Source organism: Corylus avellana, chromosome 1 (assembly GCF_965113065.1).
Source record: "Corylus avellana chromosome 1, dhCorAvel1.hap1.2, whole genome shotgun sequence".
Lineage (NCBI taxonomy): Eukaryota > Viridiplantae > Streptophyta > Magnoliopsida > Fagales > Betulaceae > Corylus > Corylus avellana.
The window spans coordinates 44,183,542-44,204,562 of NC_142490.1; the positions used below are offsets into that span (position 1 = coordinate 44,183,542).

At 36.2% G+C, this 21,021-nt stretch overlaps 1 protein-coding gene and 2 pseudogenes across 10 annotated transcripts; all 3 read left to right on the forward strand.

Moving 5' to 3' along the window:
- Positions 1–568: 568 nt before the first annotated feature.
- On the forward strand, positions 569–3,664 carry LOC148589907 (uncharacterized; annotated as a pseudogene).
- Positions 3,665–6,858: 3,194 nt separating this feature from the next.
- Positions 6,859–19,536, forward strand: LOC132169976 (G-type lectin S-receptor-like serine/threonine-protein kinase SD1-13). 10 transcript variants are annotated; one of them, XM_088512472.1, is made up of 8 exons: positions 6,890–8,168; positions 8,315–8,317; positions 8,413–8,560; positions 8,810–8,930; positions 9,068–9,278; positions 10,047–10,284; positions 10,374–10,524; positions 11,161–11,519. In XM_088512472.1, the coding sequence occupies exons 1-8, from the start codon at positions 6,890–6,892 to the stop codon at positions 11,467–11,469; spliced, it is 2,460 nt and encodes an 819-aa protein (XP_088368598.1). In that variant the 3' UTR covers positions 11,470–11,519. The 10 variants fall into 10 exon arrangements, with proteins under 10 accessions (XP_088368599.1, XP_088368600.1, XP_088368601.1 ...); XM_088512473.1 differs by lacking the exon at positions 8,315–8,317 and having other exon boundaries at positions 6,859–8,168; positions 8,413–8,526; positions 8,722–8,930; XM_088512474.1 differs by lacking the exon at positions 8,315–8,317 and having other exon boundaries at positions 6,875–8,168; positions 8,413–8,526; positions 8,770–8,930.
- LOC148589908 (uncharacterized) lies at positions 16,450–18,746 on the forward strand (annotated as a pseudogene).
- Positions 19,537–21,021: the final 1,485 nt, after the last annotated feature.

The window sequence follows — 21,021 nt, forward strand, 5'->3', positions numbered from 1 at the left end:
AGCTAGAAAAGGACAAATATACTTAACTCAAACTTTTGTCTAGACTATGCTCATTAATCGGACTGTGGAAGAACGAATGGAAAAGATCTTTTAAGAAATATGATAAATTAAGATAAAGTTCACATAAGTGGGCTATTTACTTGAGCACTTTCTCTTTATTCCTTCCCATCTAGGTATTACCATTTCTACATCACATGGCTAAAGCGGGTTCTACACCTTAACTTTTGTTGAGTATACATGTGTGAGTATAAAAAGGATAGAGTGCTATATACGTAAGGGAAATGTAAGAAGTAATTAATGACGTGTCACTGTTTACACGTCACTAATTAGTAACATGTGGATATTAACACGTCACTAAATTTTTTTTAGCGGCTTTTTACTCTTTGACACGTCACTATTTGGTGACGTTTTGAAAACCAGGGTACTGTAAACACGTTTCTAAATCCTGAATTTTTTGTAGTGAACTCTAGTTACTTACCAACTATTATATTGAGTGTATTTATGTTTAAGTGTCATAAAATTGTCGTTCAAAATAGCAGAATATAAATCTATACACTTAAAAGTTGTGATGTTGAACAAGGTGAAAGAAAGAAGAAAGAAAATTAAGCAATCAAAGGAATTGAAGGATATGTTTAGCCACATCTTTACCGTAGTGAATGAGAAATATGACGAATGGAACATCCAGTTTTTTGTTCTATTGAGTCTCCTACTACAGGCCATTCTACTTCTGGTCGCACCATTCAAAAAGAGAACAGAAAGTTGGAAGGTACTATTGTTGATCTGGTCAGCCTACATACTGGCCATTTGGACCAGTAACTTTACAGTGGGACTTATTTCCAACGGTAAAAAAAATCCAAAACCTCATGATTAATTCCTCTGGCATTCTGGCGTTTTGGGCTCCCTTTCTTTTGTTACACCTCGGTGGTCCAGATACCATAACTGCTGTTTCTTTGGAGGATAATGCCCTCTGGCTAAGGCAGCTGGTTGGGCTCCTAGGCCAGTTCGTTCTCTTCGTCCAATCCTTCAGCCATTACCAACCCAGAAACAAGTTATGGCACCCGACTTTCCTTCTGTTTCTCGCTGGAACCATCAAGTATGGTGAGCGAACACGTGCTTTATATCAGGCAAACCTGAAAAACTTCCGGAAATCGAATCTTACAGCACCGGACCCAGGGCCTAACTACGCAAAGCTCAAGGAGGAATACGCTTCGAAGAGAAAGGCCAGCCTCCCAACTCAAATAGAGTTGATACGAAAACCTAATCAAGAATCCAAGGCTTCACGTTACCCAGTCGAAGAAGGCAGGCTGGGTGATCTTGCGGCGGTGAAGCATGCTTATCACTTCTTCAAAATCTTCCAGGGTCTCGTTGTGGATATCATCTTTAGTTTCCGGGAGCGCGAAGAGAGCCGGCTATTTTTCCAGAACAGAGACTCAGAGGATGCCTTTCAAGTGCTAGCGATTGAACTCAACTTCTTCTACGAACTTCTCTACACCAAGGTTATCGTACTGTATTTGAAGTTTGGATACTTTGTTCGATTTACATCGTGGTGTGCGGTTGTGGCAGCCATTTCAACCTTCTATTCAATAGATAAGAATGATTTTCGCAAGATTGACGTTGGAATTACATATACCTTGCTCTTTGGTGCCATATTCTTCGATACAATTGCTCTGTTTATGATGGCTTTCTCTGATTGGGTTGCTGCTTCCATCTAGTTGTCATCCAGGCAAAATAAGTACGTAGTAGCTGTAAAGAAATGGTTCCTCATAAAAGCTGTAAAGAAATGCTTCCTCCTTCTCCTCCGAAACTATCTCAAGCTCAAGAGGATAAACTGGCCGCAGACAGCAGATACAAGTCGCTATGGACGGCCTGGACAAATCCTATTCCAGCGGTGGTCTGAATCTCTACATCAATACAACTTGATACATTATTGTTTGAAAGAACGTCGTCAAAAGATTCGTTCTTCTGTCAGAAAATTGATTGCTATCTTTGAGCGACGGGACCCTGAGGATTTCTTAAAGAATATGTATGAAAAGAAGACGTATGTGTCCAAGACACGATTTACAAAACTGCTATGGGATTTCATCTTTAACGAGCTGAAGAAAAAAAAAATCTTATTTTCTAGAAGATCCCGATTCTGACATTACGAAGAGGATATATTCAGCTCGAGGAGAATGGGTTCTACAGAATGCAGATCTTCTTGAGAGTAGCAAGTTGAAGTTGATGCATTATATTGTCGACGTAAAATTTGATCAGAGCCTTATATTATGGCATGTTGCTACAGAACTCTGCTACCAGAATGAGGAGGAGGAGGAGGAGATTCATGAAGACAGTAGTAGTGATCATCGTCAATTTTGTAAAGAAATGTCTGATTATATGTTATATCCTCTAGTTATGCAGCCCACAATGATCTCTGCTGAAGCACACTTCTTCAATAGAAATAAGATTCCGCGATACCTGTGCCGAGGCCACACACTTCTTCAATAGAAAGCCCGACGACCATGGACAAGAGCAATTTGATCAAGAGCATAAAGAGGCATGTGCTAGAATCCTTGAAGTAAATACTGAAGTGGAACCTGTTGCTGTGAAAGGTGACAAAAGCAAATTTGTGTTGTTTGATGCATGTATTCTCGCAAAAGAGCTATTAAATTGCAGGAGGAGCAAAGATGGGGTGTAATGAGTGAAGTGTGGGTGGAAATGTTGTCTTATGCTGCAAGCCATTGCGAGCCCAATGTTCATGCTGCTCAACTAAACAGAGGAAGAGAGCTTATAACCTTTGTTTGGTTATTAATGACTCATTTTGGCTTAGGAGATCAGTTCCAAAGAAATACAGACGATGTAAGAGCAAAATTGAGGTCTGTTGTACCTTCATAGGGATTCTAGATTAAGAATTATTCATAGAGATCTAGAAGCAAGTAACATCTTGTTGGATGAAGAGCTAAATCCAAAAATATCAGATTTTGACATGGCTAGGATGTTTGGGATCAATGAGGATCTTCCCAATACTACAAGGGTCGTTGGAACATATTAAGTACCTTAGTTTGCTAAATTAACTAAGATAATAACCCTAATGTTTGTGATAACAAGATTCAATGTCTTATTGTTAAAATTCAGGGTTACATGTCCCCTGAATATGCAATGAAAGGACGATTTTCAGAGAAATCAGATGTCTTCGGTTTCAGAGTGTTGTTACTCGAGATAATTAGTGGAAGAAAAAATTCTAGCTTTTATGATGATGAGCAGGCCATGAGCCTTCTAGGATTTGTAAGTCTTCCTTATATGATTGCTGCATTTTTTAAGAACTTCAATTGCATGTTTCTTATGAGTTTTAGTATTGATGCTAAGAATTTCAATCCTGTTTTCAGTAAGGGAAAATGTGGAATGCATACAACATTGTGGCATTAACAGACCCAATCATACGTGAACCATGCTTTGAAATGGAAATTTTGAGATGCATACATGTCGGGCTGCTGTGTGTGCAAGAATTTGCTCATGATAGGCCAATTGTATATATTGTTATTTCCATGCTTAAAAGTGAGATTATGGATTTCCAAAGCAACCTGCATTTACTGAAAGGCAGATTGCCCCAGATGCAAGCTCCTCTCAGCACAACCCAAGTAAACCCTCTGTTAACAATGTTACTGTTACAATGGTTCAAGGCCGGTAGCTAGGAATCTGTTTGAGTCTTTGGAGGGTTATCCATCATTTCCTTTGCTTTGTGATCTTGTTTTCCCTATTCCAATAGTTAAAGGGGCTACCGTCATCGACTTTGTAGGGCTTCCACCATCATTCACCTTGCTACGCAGTCAAAGATTGAGGAAAGCTACAATGGACGATTTTTTTTTTTTTGGAAAAATATAAAAAAGCTCCCCAAACTACCAGCCGTTTTCGATTTAGCCCCCTAATGTTCTAAAAGTGATAAAGTAGTCCTCCAAACACCCAAACTATTGCATTTTCGCCACCCCGTTAGTCAAAACCGTCAGTTTGGACGGAAACTGCAAAACGATGTTGTTTTGTTACGAGTAAGTTACTACAATGCCCTTTTATGAAAAAAAAAAAAATTTGGGAAAAATATAAAAAAAATCCCCCAAACTACCAGCCGTTTTCATTTTACCCCTCTAATGTTCAGAAAGTGATAAAGTAGCCCCAAAACTACCAAACAGTTGCAATTTGACCACTCCGTTAGTTATTACTGTCAAATATGAAGAAAAATTTAAAATTACGTCATTTTGGCAAGGGTAAGTTACCAAAATGCCATTTTTTGAAAAAAAAAATCATATTAAAACAAGCAAGCAAAACAGTGTCGTTTTGCTTGAAATTAGGGTTTCCTTACACTTACCAAAACAACGCCGCTTTGGTAAGTGTTAGGAATTAAAAGAAAAAATCTTAGACCCCACGCAGGTGACCCACGAAAAAAACCCCCAACCCCAGTTTATCTCTCTCCCCAAAACCGCCAGCCACCACGTCGTTCTATATCCGGCAGCCTGTAAATCTTACCCATAACTCAATCTTTTTATTGTATTTCATGGTATTGTTGTCGGGTTGGTGTTGTTTATCTACGAATGTGGTTTTTTTGTTTGATTTCTACAATGGGTAAGAATTTTTCGGTGGCGCTTCGTAGCCACTGGATGGTGTGGCCGACAGTGATGGATGGTGGTGGCAGGGGCAGCCAATTTTGAGAGAGAGAGAGCGGCGTTGCGTTTTTTTCACTTGAGGGAGAAGGTTGCCAGAGATAGAACGTCGTGGTGGCCGGCGGTTTGGGGGAGAGAGATAAACTAGGGTTGGGGTTTTTTTCTGCGTGGGGTCTAAGGTTTTTTCTTTTAATTCCTAACACTTACCAAAACGACGTCGTTTTGGTAAGTGTAAGGAAACCCTAATTTTAAGCAAAACAGCGCCGTTTTGTGTGCTTATTTTAATATGATTTTTTTTTTTTCTAAAAGGGCATTTTAGTAACTTACCCTTGTCAAAACGACGTAATTTTGAATTTTCCATCATATTTGACCGTAATGACTAACGGAGTAGCCAAATTGCAACTGTTTGGTAGTTGAGGGCTACTTTATCACTTTCTGAACATTAGGGGGCTAAAATGAAAACGACTGGTAGCTTGGGAGGCTTTTTTATATTTTTTTCAAATTTTTTTTTTTTTCATAAAAGGGCATTGTAGTAACTTACTCGTAATAAAACGAAATCGTTTTGCAGTTTCCGTCCAAACTAACGGTTTTGACTAACGGAGTGGCCAAAATGCAATAGTTTAGTAGTTTGGGGGGCTACTTTATCACTTTTGAAACATTAGGGAGCTAAATCGAAAACGGCCGGAAGTTTGGGGGGCTTTTTTATATTTTTCCCTTTTTTTTTTTTTTTGGATTTGGTATGATTTATGTCTAGGAAAGTCACTTTCCTTGAAAACTTCTTACCCATATTGTAAGATTTGAAAAAAAGAAAACTTCTTACCCATATTGTAAGATTTGAGAAAAAAAAGTGCCTTAAACTCTACGATTTGAAAAAACCTACAAAATGCCAAAATCAAATGCATTCTTATGCTAAGAAGCCATTCATAAACATACGTGGATATGTTTATATCCACATATCTCAAGTTGTAGTCTAAAAGGGCATCTTTGAATGATAGAAAGTCTAAGCTTTAGACTTTTGATAGAAATATTAAGAGTAAATTAATATACATAGTAGGACATCACTTTTAACCCAAAAGCTTAAGTCAATGGGCTTGTGTCTACTTAGGTATATTAACCATTTTTATTTGTTATACTTTCTCAATGTGGGACACAAACCTCACAACTGCATGCACAATAAATCTCCCCTCACTTGTAAGTCTCTTTTACATTGACCAAACTTCCCCACACACAAGAGAGTTACGCATACTCCAAGAGAGCATCAAACCAAGAAACTCAAGCAGAATCTAATCATGGGCTCTAATACCAATTGTTAGGGAGAGCAATACCATGAAGAGTAAACTAGGAGTAAATTAATATACATATTAGGACACCACTTCTAGCCCAAAAGCTTTAGCTAATGGGCTTGGATCAACTTAGGTATATTAACCATTTTTATGTTATATTTTCTCAATGTGGGACACAAACCTTACAAGTGCATGGACAGCAAAATCAATAGAATACAAAAAGGTGTTAAAATTTAGATATGCTCTTGGTCAAGGAGCTGCAATGTCTTCGCAATAGATATTGAAGAGGCTTTGCATCATGCAGTATCAAGAAGCACCAAACACAAAGGAGAAGTTAAGCAAGATTCCTTGAGAAGGAGGCAACAGGTAACTCTGAGGTTAATAAGGAACACATCTCTCGTTTTAAAACCATCGCATACACTTCTTTTACATGGTTGTAGTGATTCTTTGGTTTTAAGAGCTTCTTAGGGTTCTTGTGGCAGGATACTGGAACAACTTGTATTGTTGCAGTAGGTGAAGTCTCTTCTTAAAGTGCATGAAAGTGGGAACAGAGGCAGATGTTAAAATCTCAAAAAAAAAACTACTCATTTTTGTATTTTCTCTTCTTTGCTTAATATCCGCCCTATTGACATCCTGTTCACTTCATTTGCCATCTGCATCTACTTGAACCTTAGCCTCTTCTCTTAGATTGCAAATATCTGCCCCTTTTAGTAAATTTGAATAATTTGAAACTGTTCTTGTTTCTATAAATCTTATTTCTTACTTCATTTTATTGTTGTCTTGGTTTTTGTTTATTTGTTAGGAAGTCATGAGCCATAATTTGAGCTTTTTGTTTTTTCAGTTGAAAGTGGATATTTGTAGGAGATTCCTAGAAGGCCTGAGTCAGACTATAAGATATCCCTATTCTTTCTTCTTCTTCTTAATCCTGCCTCCTGGAATTCAAAATCTTCATTCTCACAAACGAGCAGCTTCGAAACTATGGGACTTGTTCGAAATACCAACTTGTCAGCTCTTCTTGTCTTGCTATGTTGCTTTCGTTTAGAGTTTGGCTCTGCCACAGATACCATCACAGCCGCAAAATTCATTAGCGACCCTGAAACCATAATCTCCAATGGGGGTGACTTCAAACTGGGATTTTTCAGCCCCCCAAATTCTACCTTTCGCTATGTTGGAATATGGTATGCTAACATTTCTGTGCCCACTTTCATATGGGTTGCTAACAGAAACAATCCCCTCAAGAATTCCTCTGGAATTCTTACCATATCCGAAGATGGCAATCTGGTAGTGTTAGATGGGCAAAAGAAGCTTCTTTGGTCATCAACTTTAACAAATTCTGTTGGCAATTCGAGTGCCCAGCTTTTAGATTCTGGAAACCTTGTTTTGCGAGGAAACACTACAGGGGCAATCATATGGGAGAGTTTCCAGCATCCTTCTAATACATTCATAAAAAATATGAAAATTAGTACGGATGTTAGAACCGGTAAGAAAGTGCAGCTGACATCCTGGAAAAGTCCTTCTGATCCATCCATTGGAAACTTCTCTGCCGGTATTGAGGTTCGAAATATTCCTGAAATTTTCATCTGGAACGACAGTAACGCATATTGGCGGAGTGGTCCATGGAACGGCAGAGTCTTCATCGGAGTACCGAACATGTATTCTGTATATCGTGATGGATTTAGTCTTGCAGACGATAAAGAAGGAGAATTCTATTTAACTTTTTCCTATTCGAACGAGTCTTTCCCAAAACATTATGTCTTGAATGAGCAAGGAAATCTACTTCGAGTAGATAGCAAAAATGGGGAGGATGGGGAGGTCACGGCGTCAACTTTCCAGACTGAGTGCGATGTTTATGGCAAGTGTGGGGCATTTGGAAGCTGTAATTCACATAATTCACCAATTTGCAGCTGTTTACGGGGGTTTGAGCCAAAAAACACAGAAGAATGGAACAGAGGAAATTGGACTAGTGGATGTGTGAGGAGGACACCCTTGCAGTGTGAGAGGGTGAACAATGGCAGTGATGGGGACAAAAAAGATGGATTTTTGAAACTGACGATGATGAAAGTGCCAGACTTGGCAGATTGGTCATCTGCTCGTGAAGAAAATTGTAGAAACCAATGCTTGGAGAATTGTTCTTGTATTGCTTACGCATTTGATGCTGGCACTGGTTGTATGCCATGGACAAGAAGCTTAATTGACGTACAGAAATTCTCGAGTGGCGGAGTTGATCTTTATGTTCGTGTGGCCTATTCAGAACTTGGTGAGTTGTTTTGGTTTTCTGTCAAAGTTTATCTAATGCTTCAAATCAACCACTGATAGTGCAGTTGTTTGGCTAATTTATGTTTCAAAATTGATAAACTTGTATTTCAACCCTACGACCATCACTCCCCAACTTCCCAAGCTAAGGAAGTCATTGTAATAGATAAATCTGTTTTACCAAAAAAAAGTACATATTCTCTAGCCTATTTTGTATGAATGAGTTTGATGTTTTCTTTGATTTACAGTTAAAGAGGAAAATGTGAAAGTAATCGTGACAGTCACAGTGACAGTGATCATAGGAGTAATACTTACTGGCATATGCACTTACATATTGTGGCGTTGGATGGCTAAACAAAAAGGTAATATGCACATTCCTCTTTATAGCAGGAAGGAGCCTCCAATTCCTCTCAATATCTTCCTTTCTCTCCTCTTTCATTACTACTTACCACCAAAAAAAAAAAGATGATATGCATATTCCTATTAGCTCAGTGGACTAAGAAAAGTTACAACATTTCTACATAGAGATTACTAACTACTATTGTATAAATACCCAGCAAGGAAGAAGAAAACCAAGGAGATGTTACTGTTGAACATAAGGGAAGCATATCCAAAATTTCCTGGTGAAGACAAGCATGGAGACAGATTGAACCAAGTTAAACTCCAAGATCTACCGTTATTCAATCTTCAAGAGCTGGCAAGTGCAACAAACAACTTCCATCTATCAAATAAGCTAGGGCAGGGTGGATTTGGTCCCGTATACAAGGTAGTGGTTGTTCTTGTAGAGGGTTATTTACTAACAATTTGAATATATAGTCACTTGGTTGGGTAATGGTTGTTCTTGTAGAGGGTTATTGACTAACAATTTGAATATATAGTCACTTGGTTGTTGTTTGTTTATAGGGAAAACTGTTGGATGGACAGGAAATTGCAGTAAAAAGACTTTCAAAAGCCTCTGGACAAGGGCTAGAAGAATTTATGAATGAAGTGGTGGTGATCTCTAAACTCCAACACCGGAATCTTGTTAGACTCCTTGGCTGCTGTGTTGATGGGGAAGAACAGATGTTGGTCTATGAATACATGCCAAACAAAAGTTTGGATGCATTTCTCTTTGGTTAGTTCATGCTTATGGCTTTATTAGTATCTTCCAATATTACAATCTAAAATGATCTACATCACGAGACAAACGGGAATGATATTCTTGGTTTTGGTATTTTAGTCTCTAAGATCATACTATGTCTATGTGACTTCACCAAATTTGTTTCTATTACATGAAAGAAAGCAAATAAACTTGCTTTTGGCGGAATAAAGTCTTAGGGCTTAACTCATCTCATAAAACCGATTTTATAAGAAAGGGTTGCTCATTCTTTATAAACATGCATATGATCTTATCCACAGGGAATGTGGGATTATTCTTTAACACCCTCCCTCAAGTGTAGGCCGGTATTTTCTTGGTCCTTATCACGGGGTAAGTAGTGTATGCCTAATTTACCCTGTGGTAGGCTCTGATACCATGAAAGAAAGCAAATAAACTTGCTTTTGGCGGAATAAAGTCTCAGCTTCGTTCACATTGTATTTATGGGGAAAGAGTTACAATTGAAAAACAACTAGGAGGAGAACTAATACAACTAAAACTAGGAGAACTAATACAACTTGAACTAAGAGAATTAACACAACTAAGAAACTTAATACAAAGAGAGATAAAACCACATAAAAGATAATACTAGAGTAGCATCGAATCTAAAGAGGATAAATCTGTTTTGGATAAATCTAGAACAGAGTTTGCGTAGGACTCTACTACTGCAAATACTGGTTCATTCACCTTTCAAGTTTTATTTGAGTGCAGTTTATTTTTCTAATTTGTTTAGAATAATTTCATTAGATTCAATCAAATCAAAAGTACTAGATTGGAGAAGACGCTTCAACATTATGGAAGGAATTGGTCGAGGTTTGCTGTACCTTCATAGGGATTCCAGATTAAGGATTATTCATAGAGATTTAAAGGCAAGTAACATCTTGTTAGATGAAGAGCTAAATCCAAAAATATCAGATTTTGGCATGGCTAGGATTTTTGGGGGTAATGTAGATCAGGCCAATACTACAAGGGTTGTTGGAACATAGTAAGTACCTATGTTTTACCAAATTCATTACGATACAAATCATAATATTTGAGATAACTAGATTTGTATGTCTAATTGTTAAAATTCAGTGGCTACATGTCCCCTGAATATGCAATGCAAGGGCGCTTTTCAGAGAAATCAGATGTCTTCAGCTTTGGAGTGTTGTTACTGGAGATAGTTAGTGGGAGAAGAAACAATAGCTTTTACGATGATGACCATGCCATGCACCTTCTAGGATTTGTAAGTCTCCCTCTATCTCATTGCCTCATTTTTATATTTTTTTTGGTTAAGTACTTTTTTAGTACCTTGGTTTGCACTTTTGTAATTTTTTCTCCCTATGTTTCCAAAACAGTCAAATCTGGTACCTCACTTATAGGAAAATACAAAATCAATGCCTCGTTAGTTTCCGTCAGTCACAATTAACGGAATTCCATGTCATTGCCACGTAAATGAGCTGTAAGACTAACATCTGACCCTGGTTCCACATTAGCACATGTAATTGGCCACATCAGCTAACCGGATTCCTCCTTCTTCAAACCTGAGCTCGATTCGGGTGTAGATGATGTGGCCAATTACATGCGCCAACGTGAACCAGGGACAGATGTCAGCCTTACAGCTTATTTACATGGCGATGATGTGAAATTCCGTTAATTGGAACTGACAAAAATTAAAGAGGTATTAATTTTGTATTTTCCCACAAGTGAGGTACCAGATTTGGCTATTTTGAAAACTTAGGGGGAAAAAATAAAAAAAAGTGCATACCCAAATACTAAAAAAGTACTTAACCTAATTTTTTTAGAACTTTCATTACTTGTTTCTTTTGAGTTTTAGTATTGACGCGCGCTAAGAATTTGAATCCTGTTTTCATGTTTCCAGGCATGGCAAATGTGGAATGCAAACAACATTGTGGCATTAACAGACCCGATGATACGTGAATCCTGCTTTGAAATGGAAATTTTGAGATGCATACACGTCGGGCTTCTGTGTGTGCAAGAATTTGCTAAAGATAGGCCAACTGTCTCCACTGTTATTTCCATGCTTAAAAGTGAGACTCTTGATCTGCCTCTTCCAAAGCAACCTGCATTCACGGAAAGGCGAATTGCCCCAGATGCTGACTCCTCTCAACAGAACCCAAGTAAATGCTCTATTAACAATGTTACTGTTACAATGGTTCAAGGCCGATAGCTAGTATGTTAGTTTGATTTTGGACTTGTTAATTATATGATTTACGTAGTAGGAACAGTTTTATCATAAATTGCTCTGGGGCAATTTTTTTCTTACAATTCTAATTCAAATCATTCAAGAATCATAAAAAGCTTACCCCTTGAGTTCTCTTGAAGCTTTTCCTTCTCCACAAGCCCCTCTCTCCTTCCTTAGCTTTCTCTATCTTCCTTTCTCAAGTCTCTCTCCCAAACTCCTTCTCAAAACTCTCTTGTGTCGCTCTCTGTTTTCTCCACGGCCTTTCGAAGACATTGAAGAGAACAAAACAATCCAGTTGAGCAATATTCACGATGACCAGTGGGGTTCATGAGATTCCCTTATGGGATCCATTCCAAGCAGACAGGGCAAATACAGGGCATTACAGCGGTCCAACGTAGCTCCCTCTGAGGTGACTTTAACATCTGTTTTTCTAGGTTGTTAATTCTGCAATCAGTTGAGGCCTGTTTTGTTTCGCGTGGAGAATTCAACGACTTTTTTATGAACTCTGTCAAGTTCTCAGTTAGGAAACTAGAAAACAAGGAAGGAAGAAGACGACTGAAAACAGAGTAGTTTGCAGAATGAAATGATTCTCTGATATTATTGAATAATCTGAGATTACGGATATATACACACATGTAATAATACGTGGATCAAATATAGTCAACAAATTTAACTAACAGCCAACTCATCTTAACTAACTCAGCTAACTTCAACTAATCTAACTGTTAACAACTCAAAAGAACAAGGTGGAGGGGGATCTCCACCCCATTGCAGAGGTGGTGGGCCCTCACCCGCCACCTCTGCTTTTATTTTTATTTTGTTAAACATAATTAAAATTTCTTACAAACTAGTTTGTGTTTATTACGCGACTGTAGGTTGCTTAACAACTTGGTAATGTGCAAAAACTCTATAAATAATTTGGATGAAAAAGCTAATAGAATGAATGATTTTCTATTCATTCTAAGAAAGTTATAAAAAAAATAAAAAAAATAAAAAAATAAAAACAACTTGGAAGTGATTTTTTTTTAAAAAAAAAACTTATGGAGTAATTTTTAAGAAAGTTTAAAAAACAAGGACATTTTTTTATTTTCCCTACAATTTTTATCATGTTCCCCGTAACTTTTAATGCAAATTATCAATTATTTATGCATGTAATATTGTGAATTTTATATTAGACCAACATGGAGATCTTACCTAAATCTTACCATAATAGACAACTTCAAATCATTTTAACACATTATGGTAAGAGCCTATTTGGAATTGAGCCTATTTAATAAAAACTATTAAGAGTTTTTGGGCAAAAACTTTATTTTTAAACTTTTGTTAAAAGTGTTTTTTTTTTTTTTTTTTGCCATTTTTAAGCTTTTTGGGCCATTAAAAGTGTTTTTAATTCTTTTACCAAACGAGTACTTTTTTCTTCAAACGGACTTCTTAAGTATTAAAAGCACTTTTATACCTCTTAAAAGCAATTCAAAATAGGCTCTAAAGTACATTATAGCCTCGGTTATAACTCTTGGGGGAAACCACATTTAATTTTTGCAATGTCTTTTCCAATGTTTGCATTTTTGTAATGTTTACATATGCTCAATAATCGGACTGTGGAAGAGGAAGCAACGGTAAAGATGTTTTTAGCAGTCTTGTACTTTTTTAAAGATATGCAATCAAGATAGAGTTTACATGGGTGAGCCATGTACTTGGAAACTCTTTTCTTTATTCCTTCCTTTGAGTTTGGAGGCAAGTATCACCCTTCTACATCACATGGCTAAAAGATGATCCTACAATTTAACTTGATATCGTATAAAGATTACCTTGATGACAAGAAAAACGTGAGATTCAGATTCTGCCACAAGCCTTTAAACTTCCAAATCTTAATCAATTGAATTGTGATTCAAATGTACTATAGATTTGAATATTTATTCCTTATCTATATATTAATGGAGAGACATTACAAAACAGATAATAGCAAAAGGACAAATATACTTAAACCCAAACTTTTGTCTAGACTATGCTCATTAATCGGACTGTGGGATGAACCAATGGTAAAGATCTTTTAAGAAATATGATAAATTAAGATAAAGTTCACATAAGTGGGCTATTTACTTGAGCACTTTCTCTTTATTCCTTCTCATATTTTAAGCATCTTGCACCCTTTCTACATCACATGGCTGAAGCGGGTTCTACACCTTAATTTTGTTGAGTACACTTATGTGAGTGTAAAAAGGATAGAGTGTTATATATGTTGAAGAAATATGAGTATGAGTAGCTAATATAGCATGGTTGGGTCCAAACCCATAAGCTTAAACTTTTGGGTTGAGTGGTGTATCAACATGCTATATTATATTATAGTATCAATATCCCGAACAACTTGATATAGTATAAAGGTCACCTCGATTACAAGAAGCACATGAGATTCCAATTCGGCCTTAAGCCTTTAAACAATTCCAAATCTTAATCCATATCGATCACTTGTGATTCAAATGTGTTGAGTAGGAGTGTCAATGCGGGCGGTTTTTAACCGCCCGCTAACCGCTAACCGTCTAACCGCCTAACCGCTTAACCGCATTAACCGCTAACCACTTAACCGCTATAACCGCCTAGCAGTTAGTGGTTATTGGGTCTACTAACCGTAACCGCTAACCGCCTTTTTATATAATATATTTTTATAATTATAATTATAAAAATATTTATACATCTAACATAATCATTTGATTATTAAATCATAATTTTTTTTTAAATAATTAAATTATAATTTAAGTATTAATATGTTATCACTATAATTTATATGATTATATCATATAATCACTTGATGATTAAATCACAATTTTTTTTAAAAAATAATCAAATCACAATTTGAGTATTAATATATTATCACTATAATTTATATGATTATATCACATGATCAATTGATTATTAAATCATTTGATTATATAATAATAAATTATACATATATAATATGACATAACTCATAAGTATACCAATTCATACTAATACAACAATTAAATATCTAGAGACTTATTTCCAATGTATGTTATAAACTTATAAGTCTATATAAGTCTACATATACATATGAATAATATAAATGTATAATATCAATACTTAATCATATGATTCAATGACAATTCAAATACTTTATTCAAGACTTCAAGTGAATTATATTATTGATGTAAAATGATGATATAATTCGTATAATATCAAATTAAGTAATTGATATTGGATTAAACAATGACCAAGGTGTTACTTATAAACAAAATTTAAGTATTAATGTATTATCATTATAATTGTAGTAATTTATATATTATCACTATAATTGATATGATTATATTACATGATGACTTGATCATTAAATCATATGATTATATAATAATAAATAATACATATATAATATGACATAACTTATAAATCATAAGTCTACAAGTTAATCATATGATTCATGTACAATGATAATCACAATTGATTTAATTGAATTAAACAATATATTACTTATAACTACAATTTAATTAAAGCATTATTAGATACTTTAGGAATTTAGGAATTAGGAGTTTGAACATTACCATTTACCATTAGATATTAAGTTCAATTCAAAGAAAAAAGATTATAAGTAAATATGATAATAATTTAAATAATTAATCATATGATATAATTTAATGAGATTATATGATTATATAATATCAAATTATGTGTACATGCTTGTGCCTTACTATTATTATGTTTAAGTTTTTAACTTTTCTTCTTTTGATGTCTACAGGATTTGCTAGAGGACTAAATGAGAGGATTGATGAAGTTTTAATGTTTTATTTGTATTATTTAATGTTTTATTTGAACTTATTTTATATGCTTTGTGTTGAACTTTTTTTATATGCTTTTTTTATGTGTTGTGACAGTTGTCTGATTTCTGAATTTTTTTTTTATATGTTGTGTTGAATTTTTTTTTTTAAAAAAAAAAAAAAATTAACCCGTTATGATTTAGTATTTAACGAAATTTTTTTAAAGTACAAGTAAATGTAAATTTTGGGTCAAATATTTATTATTTTCAATATGGGCTCTTTTTTATAGCAATTGGGCTCAAGAAGACACTAAAAATACCAACAAAAAAAAAAAAACAGAGAGTAAAAAAAAGCCCAAAAAAGGAAGCCCAAATAGGCTCAAAAAAAGCCCAATTTTGAAAAAGCGATCGGTTATCTTTTTCATTAACAGCTAACCGTTAACCGTTAGGCGGTTAGCGGTTGCAATTAGTGAAATTTACTAACCGCTAAGGCGGTTATGGTTAGCGGTTATTGCCAATAACCGCTAATCGTAACCGCCTTGACACCCCTAGTGTTGAGCTTAGAAATCCCATATTCCTTCTATGGATAATGGCATGATCCATTGTAAAGCTAGAGGAACAATTTCCTTTGACGCTAATGCCTTATTATTTTCTTCTTCTTCTTTTTGATTACCAACTACTCCATTTGCTTCTAGAACAATTATCAAGGTAGGAAATAGAGACAACTTTGGGACCCAATATAGCTAATATTGTCGGTGCACTCGTGAGCCTATGTAAATGTGACTCAGCAAGTTGAGATATATACAACTTTCTCAAACTTCAAATTAAATGTCGAACGACAATTAAAACTTGGGATTCAAAATTCACTTCCCTAGCTGTTCTTTGCATTTGTTTTCTCACCACCAACCCGCAAGAGGTATGTGGTTTTTCCTTTTTTATGTTCTATAAGAGGTACCATGCACCTGCCATCAATGTATTTATGCAATCCCTTGTGTATGTACGTGTTTATAGTTTGTCCATAAAATTCGTCTTCACCATTGTCATTTATATATATATAGTCTTTGTGTGGATATACAATTATTCTAATAGAAAAAGTTATTAACAAACTTTGCTTTACATAATTGAGCCGCAATATTATGCAGACAACTTTAGTTAATTACGTACCAACTCTTATTATGAAAAACTAACACTTAAAAGTTGTGATGTTGAACAAGGTGAAAGAAAGGAGAAAGAAAAGTAAGCAATCAAAGGAATTGAAGGATATGTCTAAACCCATCTTTACCGTAGTGAATGAGAAATATGATGAATGGAACATCCAGTTTTTTGTTCTATTGAGTCTCTTACTGCAGGCCATTCTAATTCTGGTTGCACCATTCAGAAAGATAACAGAAAGTGCGAAGGTACCATTGTTGATCTGGTCAGCCTACTTACTGGACATTTGGACGAGTAACTTTACAGTGGGACTTATTTCCAACGGTAAACAAAATCCAAAACCTCATTATTGCTCTGGCATTCTGGATTTTTGGGCTCCCTTTCTTTTGTTACACCTCGGTGGTCCAGATACCATAACTGCTGTTTCTTTGGAGGATAATGCCCTCTGGCTAAGGCAGCTGGTTGGGCTCCTAGGCCAGTTCGTTCTCTTCGGCCAATCCGTCAGCCAATACCATCCCGGAAACAAGTTATGGCTCCCTACTTTCCTTCCGTTTCTCGCTGGAACCATCAAGTATGGTGAGCGAACACGTGCTTTATATCTGGCAAACCTGAAAAACTGCCGGAAATCGAATCTTACAGCGCCGGACCCAGGGCCTAACCATGCAAAGCTCATGGAGGAATACGCTTCGAAGAGAGAGGCCAGACTCCCAACTCAAATAGAGTTGATACGAGAACCTAATCAAGAATCCAAGACTTCACGTTACCCAGTCGAAGAAGGCAGTCTGGGTGATCTTGCGGCTGTGAAGCATGCTTATCACTTGTTCAAAATCTTCCAGGGTCTCGTTGTGGATATCATCTTTAGTTTCCGGGAGCGCGAAGAGATCGAGCCGGCTATTTTTCCAGAACAGAGACTCAGAGGATGCCTTTCAAGTGCTAGCGAATGAACTCAACTTCTTCTACGAACTTCTCTACACCAAGGTTATCGTACTGTATTCAATGTTGGGATACTCTGCCCGATGTATATCGTGTTGTGCGGTTGTGGCAGCCATTTCAACCTTCTATTCAATAGATAAGAATGATTTTCGCAAGATTGACGTTGGAATTACATATACCTTGCTCTTTGGTGCCATATTCTTGGATACAATTGCTCTGTTTATGATGGCTTTCTCTGATTGGGTTGCTGCTTCCATCCAGTTGTCATCCAGTCAAAATAAGTACATAGTAGCTGTAAAGAAATGGTTCCTCATAAAAGCTGTAAAGAAATGGTTCATCCTTCTCCTCCGAAACTATCTCAAGCTCAAGAGGATAAACTGGCCGCAGACAGCAGATACAAGTCGCTATGGACGGGCTGGACAAATCCTATTCCAGAGGTGGTCTGAATCTCTACGTCAATACAACTTGATACATTATTGTTTGAAAGAACGTCGTCAAAAGATTCGTTCTTTTCTCAGAAAATTGATTGCTATCTTTGAGCGATGGGACCCTGAGGATTTCTTTAAGAATATGTATGAAAAGAAGACGTATGTGTCCAAGACACGATTTACAAAGCCGCTATGGGATTTCATCTTTAACGAGCTGAAAAAAAAAATCTTATTTTCTAGAAGATCCCGAGTCTGACATTACGAAGAGGATATATTCAGCTCGAGGAGAATGGGTTCTACAGAATGCTGATCTTCTTGAGAGTAGCAAGTTGAATTTGATGCATTATATTGTCGACGTAAAATTTGATCAGAGCCTTATATTATGGCATGTTGCTACAGAACTCTGCTACCAGAAGGAGAAGGAGAAGGAGGAGATTCATGAAGACAGTAGTAGTGATCATCGTCAATTTTGTAAAGAAATGTCTGATTATATGTTATATCTTCTAGTTATGCAGCCCACAATGATGTCTGCTGAAGCACGTATTAGCAAAATAAGATTCCGCGATACCTGTGCCGAGGCCACACACTTCTTCAATAGAAAGCCCGACGACCATGGACAAGAGCAATTTGATCAAGAGCATAAAGAGGCATGTGCTAGAATCCTTGAAGTAAATACTGAAGTGGAACTTGTTGCTGTGAAAGGAGACAAAAGCAAATCTGTGTTGTTTGATGCGTGTATTCTCGCAAAAGAGCTATTAAAGTTGCAGGAGGAGCAATGATGGGGTGTAATGAGTGAAGTGTGGGTGGAAATGTTGTCTTATGCCGCAAGCCATTGCAAGCCCAATGTTCATGCTGCTCAACTAAACAGAGGAGGAGAGTTTATAACCTTTGTTTGGTTATTAATGGCTCATTTTGGCTTAGGAGATCAGTTCCAAAGAAATACAGACGATGTAAGAGCAAAATTGAGGTCTGTTGTACCTTCATAGAGATTCTAGATTAAGAATTATTCATAGAGATCTAAAAGCAATTAACATCTTGTTGGATGAAGAGCTAAATCCAAAAATATCAGATTTTGCCATGGCTAGGATTTTTCGGATCAATGAGGATCAGGCCAATACTACAAGGGTTGCAAAGTAGCTTAGTTTGCTAAATTAACTAAGATAATAACCCAAATGTTTGTGATAACAAGATTCAATGTCTTATTGTTAAAATTCACAGTTACATGTCCCCTCAATATGCAATGAAAGGACGATTTTTAGAGAAATCAGATGTCTTCAGTTTCGGAGTGTTGTTACTCGAAATAATTAGTGGAAGAAAAAATTCTAGCTTTTATGATGATGAGCAGGCCATGAGCCTTCTAGGATTTGTAAGTCTTCCTTATATGATTGCCTCATTTTTTAAGAACTTCAATTGCATGTTTCTTATGAGTTTTAGTATTGATGCTAAGAATTTCAATCCTGTTTTCAGTCATGGAAAATGTGGAATGCAGACAACATTGTGGCATTAACGGACCCAATCATACGTGAACCATGCTTTGAAATGAAAATTTTGAGATGCATACATGTCGGGCTGTGGTGTGTGCAAGAATTTGCTAATGATAGGCCAACTGTATCTATTGTTATTTCCACGCTTAAAAGTGAGATTATTGATTTGCCTCTTCCAAAGCAACCTGCATTTACTGAAAGGCAGATTGCCCCAGATGCAAGCTCCTCTCAGTACAACCCAAGTAAATCCTCTGTTAACAATGTTACTGTTACAATGGTTCAAGGCCGGTAGCTAGAATCTGTTTGAGTCTTTGGAGGGTTATCCATCATTTCCTTTGCTTTGTGATCTTGTTTTCCTGTTCCAATAGTTAAAGGGGTTACCGTCATCGACTTTGTTGGGCTTCCACCATCATTCACCTTGCTACGCCGTCAAAGATTGAGGAAAGCTACAGTCGGCGATTTTTTTTTTTTTTGAATTTGGTATGATTTATGTCTGGGAAAGTCACTTTCCTTGAAAACATAGATGGCGCTGGAAGAAAATGTAGATGATGCATGGGAAGAGGGAGGGTTCAACAGAAATAAAAAAGGCTGAGGAGGAGGTGGTGCTGTCACTGTTGTGTGCAAATGGTGGAATTGGGCATTGTGAAAGTCAGACTTGGGTAGTGTGTTCACGTGAGCTGGCTAGCTTGGGAAGCTTTCTTTCAATTGCACACCTTGTGTCAGATTTGGTGACTTGAATAACCTTACCATGGGCCCACACAGCAGTATGGCATCCCATATTGTTGACTTGTGCTTTCTCTCTCACACGTCCATTTGGCTTCTCCATCTATTGAGCTTCTTCTAGAAGCTTTGAGAAAATGCCTTATTGTTCACGTGCTTGATATCATACATATATTATAAAATATATTTAATATCTAGATTATTGAAAAGTATATATTGATTTTTTTTTTTTTTTGAAAAAAAAAAAAAAACTATAAAATTAAGTAAATATGATATACCAAATGAATTCAAATTACACCAAGGGATGCCCACCCATCTATGCGAGAGAAAATAAACAAACAAAACAAAAACAAATATTAAAAGAAAAAAAAAAAAAAAAAAAAGAGTAGAAAAGTGTTTAGAGAGCATAAATCCATTAGAGTATCCATGATTTTATAACAAAATAGTTTTGGCACCAGTAGCACCAAATACTATGCCTTACCCAAAACAACGCACCAAATATCATTGGTTACACACGAAACATGACCATATGTTACAATTAATTATTAATCAACAATCAAATCTTTCTTTTTGATAAAAAAAATTATGTAATTAACTTGTAATTCTGTTACAAAGTAAACCTAACATACAACAGTGACCATCCCATGAAACTATAAGATTGCATAAAAGAATGCTGAGTTACAACAAATTGGATAAGGAGGAACTTTGTGCATACATGGTATGTAACTAAGCTACATTAGTATGCTGCTTCACTGATTTACAAAACAAAAAACATCTACAGTCAAATTCAAGGCCGCTTCTTTCTCCATGGATTACGAAAAAGCCATTAATTAATGATTTCGATTCATGGCTAGAAAGATTGTACATAGAAGAGTAGCGGAAATATAAGCAAACAAACATATTGACAAGCAATAACCTATTTCCGAGCTGGATGACCAGAACTTTGTCCCAATATGCTCTTGAAATCCAACTCCAATTCATTCTCTGCTTTCACAAGAAAAAATACCATCATTGCACTTAATAGCACACGTGAATATGGTAAAATTCATTACAAATC